The sequence below is a fragment of the Panulirus ornatus genome, chromosome 49 (assembly GCF_036320965.1).
Source record: "Panulirus ornatus isolate Po-2019 chromosome 49, ASM3632096v1, whole genome shotgun sequence".
In the NCBI taxonomy this organism is placed as follows: Eukaryota; Metazoa; Arthropoda; class Malacostraca; order Decapoda; family Palinuridae; genus Panulirus; species Panulirus ornatus.
In genome coordinates, this window is record NC_092272.1 from 2,030,248 (window position 1) to 2,041,765 (window position 11,518).

At 39.7% G+C, this 11,518-nt stretch overlaps 1 protein-coding gene across 2 annotated transcripts in view; it reads left to right on the plus strand.

Annotated features, from left to right (window-relative positions):
• The window catches only part of Pbp49 (proximal sequence element A Pbp49), a 28,569-nt gene extending 20,806 nt beyond the window's left edge, over positions 1-7,763 (plus strand). For both annotated transcript variants that reach the window (XM_071690796.1, XM_071690795.1), the window contains exons 6-10: positions 155-311; positions 2,546-2,666; positions 4,420-4,543; positions 5,781-5,888; positions 7,052-7,763. In XM_071690796.1, coding sequence (XP_071546897.1) covers positions 155-311; positions 2,546-2,666; positions 4,420-4,543; positions 5,781-5,888; positions 7,052-7,256 — 715 coding nt within the window. In that variant the 3' untranslated portion in view covers positions 7,257-7,763. The remainder of the gene's footprint in view (positions 1-154; positions 312-2,545; positions 2,667-4,419; positions 4,544-5,780; positions 5,889-7,051) is intronic.
• The last annotated feature ends 3,755 nt before the right edge of the window (positions 7,764-11,518 follow it).

Here is an 11,518-nt window from a genome sequence, read left to right on the forward strand (position 1 = left end):
GGCTCCTTGGTTTGTTCCTTCTTTTGAAAAGTGATATAGGGAGAATTTTCAAGCACCCATATCTTTGGAAAATGTTATTCAAAGAGATAAACCATGGTCTCTCTTTCAGGAATGTTTGGTAACTTGTTTTTATCTTTTAACCATTTTTTTTCAGTCGATTCCCCACCCACAGTCAAGAATTACTATTACTTGGTTCACAGAAGCTGACTGAATTAAGGGATGCACTCATCTGCATCAATGACCTTGCAGTTAACCAAGATATATCAGCAGATCCTCAGCTGTACCAAATGTCACACTTGCCCAATAACTCTGTAAGTTATTGCAACATAATAAGTCCTCAAGTTGAAATGGTTTGGACATACTGAGAGAATGAGTGAGAAAAGATTGATAAAGAGGATATATGTTTCAGAGGTGGAGGGAACAAGAAAAGGGAGACCAATTTGGAGGTGGAAGGATGGAGTGAAAAAGATTTTGAGTGATTGGGGCCTGAACATACAGGAGGGTGAGAGGCACACAAGGAATAGAGTGAATTGGAACAGTGTGGTATACCTGGGTCGATAGGCTGTCAGTGAACTGAACCAGGGCATGTGGAATGTCTGGGCTAAACCATGGAAAGGTCTGTGGGGCCTGGATGTGGATAGGGAGCTATGGTTTTGGTGCATTACACATGTCAGCTAGAGACTGAGTGTGAACGAATGTGTCCTTTTTTGTCTGTTTTGCTGGCACTACCTCACTGAAGCAAGGGGTAGCGATGCTGTTTCCTGTGGGGCGGGGTAGCACCAGGAATGGATGAAGGCAAGCAAGTATGAATATGTACGTGTATATATGTATATGTCCATGTATGTATATGTATATATATGTGTGGATCAGGTGTTAGCTTTGAAAAATGTGAGAAATAATCAGAAAAACAGATGGATTTGTATGTGGCATTTATGGATCTGGAGAAAGCATATGATACGGTTGATAGAGATGCTTTGTGGAAGGTTTTAAAAGTATATGGTGTGGGAGGTAAGTTGCTAGAAGCAGTGAAAAGTTTTTACCAAGGATGTAAGGCATGTGTATGAGTAGGAAGAGAGGAGAGTGACTGGTTCCCAGTGAATGTCGGTCTGTGGCAGGGATGTGTGATGTCCCTTTGGTTGTTAATTTGTTTATGGATGGGATGGTTAGGGAGGTAAATGCCAGAGTTTTGGAGAGAGGGGCGAGTATGCAGTTTGTTGTGGATGAGAGGGCCTGGGAAGTGAGTCAGTTGTTGTTCGCCAGTGATACAGCTCTAGTGGCTGATTCATGTGAGAACCTGCAGAAGCTTGTGCCTGAATTTAGATGATGTGCTCACTGATAGGCATACCAAAGAGAGGTTGATGGATGTGAATACCATGAGGAATGCAGATGATAAGATGTATGTTTAATTTTTGGTGGATGTGAGTGTGATTTTGTGTTAGTTTTAGGAATAGTGAAAATGACATAAACACAGGAGTTGTGAAAGTGAGCTAGTTTGGTAAAGAGGCCTGGTTGCAGAAATATCAAGAGAGATTGGATAAGGAATGGCTAAAGGTGAGAGTAAATGAAATGAGGGGAGTGGCTGGTATTTAGGAAAGCAGTACTTAAATTTGTAGGTGAAGTGTGTGGGCTGTAAGTGTATGAAAATGAGTAGTGAGTGATGGAATGAAGTTAAGAGGCTAGAAAGTGAGAAAAGAGTCAGGAGTGCAAGTGATTGGGAGAAGCAAAAGAGAAAGCAGTAGGAGGTCAGGAGAAAGTTAAAAGAATTGAAAAAATATGCCGAGGAGAGGTAGAATGAGAAAGTATCAATAAACTTTGAAAAGATGTAGAAAATATTATGATGGGAAATGATTAGTTTTATGAGGACAAGATGGATGGGAGTACAGTAAGGGAAATGGATGGGGAAGTGGTATCAGGCAGAGAAGAGGTAGAAAGAGTATTTTTAATGACTGTTGATTGTGTTAGATGATTGTATGGCAGATGTCCTGTGTTTGGGACACTGTGGTATGCAGAGTAAGAGATTCATGTATGTGGTATGGTGGAAAATGAAGAAGTAGAGAGACGCTTTTGTAAGATGAATTATAGCAAAAGACCAGGAGTGGATGGGCTTGCATCTGAGTTTCTCATGAAAAGCACTAACTTGTGAATTGGTTAGTTAGGCTGTGTGATGTTTGTGTGCTTCGAGGTGAGGTACCAAAGGACTGGCAGAATGTTTGCATAGTGGCTAAAGATGAAACAGACATAGTTAAATGCTAAGTTAGTGGTGCAAACTTAATGAGTTTAACTGGTAAGGTGTGTGGGAGAGTGCTGATTCAGAGGGTGGTCATATGCATAATACATTTGACTGGGAAGGAGCATCGTAACTTCAAGAGGTAAAGAGTATGTTGACTTTTTATTTGCCTTGAAGAATTTTTATGTGAAATATTTCTTCTCCCCACTTTCCTCTGTTGTCATGAGCATTTCTTTCACCATGCATTGTTAATGACAAGCTGGAATTAGTTCTCCATTACAATTTAATGTATACAGGTGTTTCTATATTTCCTTTTAGATGGAGTTTCCCTCTGGATTTTTCTACATTAATGGAGTCTTTTATAATGATGATAGGCATCCACAAGCAAAAATATACAGTGAAGGAATAGTAAAATGGGCACAGAGGCACTCTGAAATAGGTAAGCCTTTTTTTTTTTAACACCTGCAAACCTTTGTACCCCTTTGTAGCTCAAAAGCAATGCAGTATAAGGCTTTTTCTTATAATGATAAATCATTTTGATCCTTTCCAAAAGCATGCCCTGACTTGATCAATCCATAGCTAATCTTCCAACCAATAAAGCCACTCGTTTTCATACCTTATTTTCCTCAAATTCAGCTTTGGATGATTCTGCGCATAATCCTACATCCCGCTCCAGTCCTTGGCCAAAATCTCGAAAGCTTTACTCTGGAGTGCTGTTGAAAGACTTATATCATCATATGTTCCTTGAAAATCCTAGAAGGTATGGTTTTCAGTGTACTCAGAAAAAACAATCTACTGGAATGACAGGCATGGAAGACTGTAAAACTTCCTTGGATATCCAGAGGTGCAATATTCACAAAAAAGAGGGACTGATGTCCCTCCGTTTTAAATATCTGGGGCCCAAGACTCAGTGATACTTTGCCTTCTATCAGCAGAAATACTGTAGTATGCACAGTAGGGAAGTTTAAATAAGAGTACCCTGGACAATACCTACACATTGCACGAGACCAGCTAGCCTGAGGGGGCTATATGAGCCTGCAGGCTTTGGTGTCCAACAGCTTTGTTGACCATCGACCCAACCCAGGCTGCAGGGTAGAAGGCTCCTAAGAACTTGACCAGGTACCACTTTCTGCTGAACCTATGCCATCTTCTTTATTTTCCTCACACATGGTCTTCCGAGTACTTCCATAATTTCAAGAGGACATGGTACTTGGCATAAATGACATAATTGTTAGAGTCCAAAGGGAGTGTATCTCTGTGGTAAGTTGAGTCCTTGCTTGCCAATTTGCTTTTCTAAAACCCCAGAATTTCCTTTCTTTTAGGAAACAACATACGTTGTTGCTGCCTAATCCTAAGAAAGGATAGCGTTCTAATCTTCCATCTGTCATACGATTGCTCTTGCTTCAGCTGTTTTCAGTGTGTCAAGGACTCTCCTCAGATCTGATTTTCCTAGACATTTAGAATCCCATTCCCTTCTTTTAGATCACCAATATATATTTGCAGTGCTAGGTCTGTTGTTGATCTCTTTTATGACAATCTCTGGTCCTCCTTTCCCAGGGATTTTAGTGAAGCTTTTGTCGTGGCCTACAATATCTCAAAACATTCGACAGGGTGTGGCATTGGTGTTTGCATTCATATTTTCATTCTTTGGTTTTTCTGCTTCTTTCTATTCTTAATGCATAGTTTGCTCTACATCTGTTCCATTGCAGTGGTTTTTGATGGAGTGTTCCTCTTCTATCAAAAGCAGCATCCTTTGGAGATTCTGTGATATTGCCTTCTGTCCTGTTCTGCAGCCATAAATGATCTCTCTTCAACTTCTAAACCTAGTCATTCTTCTATCTTAACTGATGGTGACCTTCTTTGGGTTTACATGTGTGATCTGAGATTTATACAGTGCCCAATTGGCTTTGACCCTGTCAGAGAGTGTGATTATGAGTTTACTGATGTAGGGTCACTGACTGGTTGATGATGGAGCTATGTCTGCTCAAACAAGCTGCTACTGCTGTTATTGGGGTTTTGTGATGGGATAGAGGCAGCTACTTCACCAAAAGTCAGTGAAAGCATCTTAACCCTCACGATTTTAGGGATCCTTTCAAACTCACAGAACTCCAACCTGGAGGGAAAGAACTTTTCATTCTAAAAGATTTGCATATTTTGATTATCAGATTTTTCATACTTCCATTTCATTACAGGTGAATTGAAGTCAAAGAGCATGCATGAAACAACATTTTTAGATCTGGAGCTACGCCTCGGGTATCCATACGTATTTCTTCATCAGGGAAATTGTGAACATATTATCATCTTCACTGATGTACGGTTAGTGTTTATCACTTATATGCTTTACTTGAAACATAGAATGTCTTTTTTGATTCTGTAGCAATATTGTCTGGTGATTTTAGATGAAAGCTCATAATGCTAAAACCATTCGGAATGGCAATACCAGTTTTGTTACCAAACGATAGGAAACAGCCTTTATAGGTTTAATTTCTAAACAAGAGCCTTAGTCTTCAGTTTTGAGTATATATATTTTATTTTGTTATCGTTTTGTAACCTTAAAGACCCCTTCTCCATTGGCTACAGCAGCTTCAAAGCTGTGCTGCACTTAGTATCAGGGTAAGGGTTGACTCCTTTAGAAAGAGAAGGTCTTTGATGAGATTGTATGTTGATAATACAACCTCACTGAAAGATGACTTTGCTTTGTCAGCATCATTAGACTCCACCACAAGTGAGAACTCAACTTTGAAAAGGCTGTGTCACCATCACTTGGTTAAATGCAATACTGTATCATCCTCACTTGACAGTACAGAGTACAGTTACAGAGTACAGTCACCTCAAAGGACTTTTGCTTCAAGCCATCTTCTCCCTGCTGCTGAGTGTATTGCAGCAATGAAGCGGCAGGAGCCCCCTGGATAAGGGACTACATGAATCCCATATTGTTGGTTGTTTACTCCACCCTTCCCTCAGTTTATTTTACCTGTACAAGTACTGTCTATTGTTTGTTGGAGAGAAAAGGGCATGAATTGGTTGCTCATTTATTGTCAGGTTTGATAATGACAGCTATATTTTATATGCTAATCACCTGTCAAACCTGTTTTGTAATTTGTTGTGAAGTTAGAGCAGTTATGAATTCCAGAATGAAAGCCTTACAACAGGTTTGCTAAAGTGTCCTTATCTTGATCTGACTTGGTCCAGAATTTACTTTCTCAGGCTCTGATACAATTTATTTTGCTTTTCATTGTCATCTTACAACGAATCTCCTTCACCTTTATTTTATACCTTTACTTTGCCTTCATTACATAAAGATGAAAGTTAGACTTCTTTTATTTTGTGTTAGTAATTATTAACTGAACTCTTATAATACTGCTGGATCAACTTATTTAGTTTTCATATTACAGCTTGAGTTTCTTTAGCTAGAATAGCATCACATAACGATTCATTATCTTCATTATTTACATCTCAGGGATCCTCAAGAGGTAACGCAAGTTAAATCTGTATTTGATTTATGGGCTTATGTTTCCATATCTTTTTTTAAGTCAGTGTTGTATTTCAACAGGCTGCATCATCAGGATGATGTACAGGACCCAGCTCGATATCCATTGCTGCGTGGCCAAGCTTCAAAACTCTCTGTCAAATGTTGCATATGTTCTCTCCACTTAGCAAAGTTTGTATTATTCTTAGATACTGCTTGACCTATAGGTTGTGGAGGTAAATTTTTAAGTTACATCAAAGAAGAAATTGGACAAATGGTCAGACAAAAGTCTGACTATGAGAAGTAACTGCATGTTCATGCTAATGATTAGATGTCAGAAACCTTGTTAACAAAATTACCTTTTTAACCAGCCTTTACATCATGCTCATTGGCTCTCTGTTTTGACCTCCTAGTCCTTGCTGCTAAATAGTGGAGTTCATGTATTTTAGCCATTAAGGAGGTTAATACATTGTGTAAAGTATTGGGGACATCTTCCATCAGACATTTTAATTTTTGCTGGTTTGCCTTACATGCAGATATGCTTACCAATAGATCTTTTTGACTGGTTGATTGTCTGCATATGCATGAGCAAAAGTTAAAGTATTCAAGTAGGTGTAAGGTAGGGCTGTGTAATGTCACCTTAGCTATTTAACATATAAATGGATGGAGTGGTGAGAGAAATTAATGCGAAACTTGGGAAAAGGGATGTAGAGATGGAATGTGGTGGTGATTATGGTGGCCTCTGACAAGCTTGTTTGTGGATGATATTGTGTCGTTTGCTGACAGTGGAGTTGCAGAAAGTTATAAGTGTGTTTCATGATGTGTTTAAGCGTAGGCGATTGAAGGTAAATGTGAGTAAAAGTAAGGTAATTGTGTCTGAAAGGAAACAAAAAGTGAAAGCAAAGATTTTGTAAAGCCCTGTAGAGTGAGAGATGAAAGTGTACTAAACTGTTTAACAGATATGAGGATTGAAAGATTGGAAAAGATGACAGAATTTATGTATTTGGGAACTGTCTTGGGTGGTTTTGGTGATATGGAAGTAAGATAAGGGAGAGAGCAATACAGTTTTTGAATTTCTATGAGGGGGGCATCAGCCATCATTGTTTCTTGGAAGGAGGATCTAGGTTGAGAAAGGTTAGGAACCATGGTTTTAGATCATCATTGATCATGTTAGAAGTGACAGTGTAGATAGCTAGGTTTATGTTTATATTTCTTTATATGCATAAAATTTCTCTTGTCAGCCTGTATTGTATATATTGTTTCCAAGTAGTTGATAGGTTGGAACTTTGGAACTGCATCTGAATATAGCTTCCTTTTTATAAGTTGAAATAAATTTTTTTTCTCTCTCTTTTCAGCTGGATTGTAAAGGATGAACCCCGGTTGCCGATACCAAATGCTCATGTGTGTGATCGATGTCTCAAGAGCTTTTGCTACAACAGCAGGGGGGTCAAGATCCACAATATCAGAGTGTACCCATTTATTGATGAATTTATGACACAGCAGAAAAAGTCTGTCGAGAGTTCAAAATATACTCTGAACCGGCAAGAAAAAGAGAGTTAAGTTTGTAATATACTGTAGTGGATTTTTGGGGGGCTAATTTTGTCTTCAGTCAATGGTTTCAGAGGACTGTACTCCAACACTTACAGGAGCAACTCTTAGTGAAAACAATCAAGATGAAACATGAAGGTGTCAGATTTTTATTGAATATACATATGCTGACCAATACAAGACAAGTCCTAAGTCATAGGCTTATATCAACAAGGCACTTACACACACTGGAAGCCAACACTAGTATTACCACTGACCTTACTGCTCTCATAACAGGAACTTCATTTGGTCTCATTGGTATGGCAGATTTGTAACATGGTGCTGTGTCTATGATTGTGAAAGGTTAGTTCCTCTCGTAAATATATAGTTTCCTTTGCTTAACAGTTATCACAGATTTACAGAATTTCTTTGAACATAGAAATATTCTGATTCCTGTCTAGATTGTTTATTCAGGTTTTTACTCGTATCAGATACACACACTACTCTTAAGGTTTTTTAATAAATTTCTCATCAAGATTATGCATTTTTTTTATTAACATTTCCTTTTTCAGCAGCAACCAGAGCTCCATATCCACGGTTAGGCCCCACGAATCCTTCCATGGTACCCCCCAACCACTTGCCATGCCCATGTTCAGCCCATTAGTGGCATGTTGTCCCCTATAAACCACATTGCTCCAATTTATATGCCTCACACCCTCCTGCACGTTCAGGCCCTGAGACTTCAAAGCATCTTTCACTCCATCCTTCCACCTCCTCCTTGGTATCCCCCTTTTCCTTGTTACCTCCATTTCTGACCTGTATACCCTCTTAGTCATCCTTTCCTCATTCATCCTCCCCATATGCCCAAACCATTTCAGTGCACCCTCTTCATATGTTCTCTTACCACCACACCTCTTTCTTACCCTATCATTTCTCTTTCAAACACTATCATTTCTTATTCAATCGACCCTCTTTACACATGTTGTCCTCGAACATTTCATTTCCAACACATTCACTGTATCCTCTCCCAGGTATTTAAAATACTCTACATCCTCCAAGTCCTTAGGCTGAGGAACCAGGGAAGTAAGGCCTCCAAAAGCTTTAAAGTTTTTCATATTTTAAGGAACAGAAAAACTCACTTTGCATTTCTTTGAATATTCATGAATATAAATGTCTGGAAGCGGATTTAGCAGCAGATGGAACCATGGAAGCGGAAGTGAGTCACAGGGTGGGGGAGGGGGTGAAGGTTCTGGGAGCATTAAAAAATGTGTGAAAGGTGAGAACGTTATCTCAGAGAGCAAAAATGGGTATGTTTGAAGAATAGTGGTTCCAACAATGTTATATGGTTGCAAAGCATGAGCTATAGATAGGGTTGTGAGGAGGAGGGTGGATGTGTTGGAAATGAAATGTTTGAGGACAATATGTGGTGTGAGGTGGTTTGATCGAGTAAGTAATGAAAGAGTAAGAGATGTGTGGTAATAAAAAGAGTATGGTAGAGAGAGCAGAAGAGGGTTTGTTGAAATGGTTTGGTCACATGGAGAGAATGAGTGAGGAAAGATTGACAAAGAGGATATATGTATCAGAGTGGGAGGGAATGAGAAGAAGTGGGAGACTAAATTGGAGGTGGAAGGATGGAGTAAAAAAAGATTTTGAGCAATCGGGGCCTGAACATACAGGAGGGTGAAAGGCGTGCAAGGAATAGAGTGAATTGGAACGATGTGGTATACTGGGGTCAACGTGCTGTCAGTGGATAGAACCAGGGCATGTGAAGCATCTGGGGTAAACCATGGAAAGTTTGTGGGGCCTGGATGTGGAAAGGGAGCTGTAGTTTTGGTGCATTACACTTGACAGCTAGAGACTGAGTGTGAACGAATGTGGCCTTTTTTATCTTTTCCTTTTTTTAACCATTGAGTTTTTTTTCCAAAATGTGGATAAGTCTGTGCTTCCTGACTTTCAAAGTTGATGACAGACGTAGATCCTTAATTTTCTAGTTAGTCATGTATTCATATTTCTTATCCATTATGGATCTGTCTTGGGAGTCTCCTGTTTGGCAGGAAACGGTTTTGGGAGATGAGCCCCAGCAGTTTGTACTTTTACCTCAATAACACGGCTTACTTGTGGTTGTCTTAATAACATTGTCTGTTGACAGGAGCTGAATACATTTGACTTATGCTCAGTGAAGCTCCCACATTCATGGGCATTTGTTACTGCAGTGTAGGCTATTTTTGTTTTAAGCTCCCAAGGAATTGTTCTTGTATAATACAAATTTTTTGCTTGGTATTGATACCGTTAATTCTGATGAATCGTGTTTTTTTTTTTTTGTTTGTTTTTTGTTTTCATGTTTTATCAAAACAGAGCTGTTTTCCATCAGTTACCTGTAGATCTTTTCTGCATGCTCTGGAATCACAGTATGGGGGCTACATCAGTTTACATTCATGTGAGGCAACAGTAAATCCAGCTTCAGTTTGGAGACAAAAATTAGCACAGATGTATAGGTTTTAACTTCTCTAGAGCTGTGAATTTGATTAATGATAACATGTAATGCTGAGCTACTGTATCTTATGATTGAAAAAGAAATTGATTTCATAATGAGCTTTTGTGAAAATTTCGTAAGTATTAGCCTGCAGTTTAGGTTTATTTGCTGAGCATTAGTAATGCTTACAAGAAAAAGAATGCATATGGTGTGTAGGGAGTTTAAGATCAAGTCATTGACCTGTGCCCTTGAGAAACAAAAGGAAGAGCTTGGTGCCTTTGCTGTGCTACAGAACGACCCAGGGAAGACAGTAGAAGGGAGGTATAGGATGAAAACTGTCAAGTTTACCGTAGATCTGGAGGTGGCAGTACTCAAATGGTACGGGCAGGAGGATACTGTAGGCTCCCATTGCAAGAGGAATCAAGCTACTGGATGCTGACAAAGGCTTTGCTCAACATGTGATAATTGAAGGCTGTAAGGCAAGTTATGGATGGCTTTTGAAGTCCTGAATTTGGAAATGTTTGGACAGTTTGCAAGATTTCTAGCAAGTCTCAATGCTGACATGGCCAGTGTGGAACCCTGCAGGGAGCACCTCATTAGTCTCATGATGGACAGTGGCCTGTATAGTGGGGATGAGACAGACCTCTACTTGAAGTCTGGCCTTGTCAGCACCCAGGCTTCAAAGAATGAGGCTTCCTTCCCTAGCTGGAAGATATCAAAGGAGCATCTGTCAGCCCTGTTGTGTGCACACGCCGAATGCTGACAAAATTCTCCACTGCATGTGAATGGTTGTGGGTGCCACATATACAGTTATTAATGTTTTAAGTGACATATTTCAAGTTCCCCTCCACATCACCTCATACAACCATCATCATCAACCCCCTCTGCACTCGTGCAGTTGCACCGCTGGAAATACGTAAGTACCTAATAAATATGTTTTCATTATCATAAGTATTTCTATGTATAGTTCAATATTTAACCAAATTTGGGAGATTTCCAATTCCCTGGCTAATCAACAAAGTTAGCAAGGCCTCAAATGTCCAGGGAATACTTTATTCATTGGAAAGAGAACTGCAAGATGGGGAATTTATGTAGAGTGTATGAGAGTTTGATTAAAGGGGTTGGTGTGAGAAGATCACCAGTGACATGGGGAAATAATGTGGAAAAGTACTGGAGGGAGATAAATTGGGGAAGAATGCAAGGAAGGCATGTAAGGACTGGGATAAGTGGAGACTCTTTTGCCACGGCACCCCCTTGATGGGACTTTCCGCAGAGAACAGGGTACCAGAGATATAGGTAGAACAGATCCTTGTGGCACACTGTTCATTACATCTTATCGTGCTGCTCTTTGTTTATGGCCAGTCAGCCAGTTCCCTAAATACATGACATCAGCTGCTTTAATATCAGTCTGTCTATATCTCTGACACCTGTTCACTTTAGGAACTCCCTTGAAGGGGTAGCCATGGCAAAGAGTCTCCCTAATTGATAAACTCCAGTGCCGCTTTTTAGCCTTTAGTGCCTTACCCTCAAGAGGCCACTGGCAGAGGGCGACTCTTGTGCAGTGTTTTCTGAGGCCCATATTGAATGTTTCCACCAACTGATATTAGTTATTGTGCCTTCCTAATGTTCCACCCTAATACTTCTACTTAATGGTCCTACCTACTTCTTCTACATAAAGTTTCTGACTAATGTTTCTACCTATTACTCCTACCATTTTGCTAGTTGTGTGAGTTTAAGTTTTGTCAAGTGATATATGTGACAAGGAGTGATTGTATGTTTGTGGACAGAGTGCTTTACTATCATCGTAAAGGTTGGTTACATC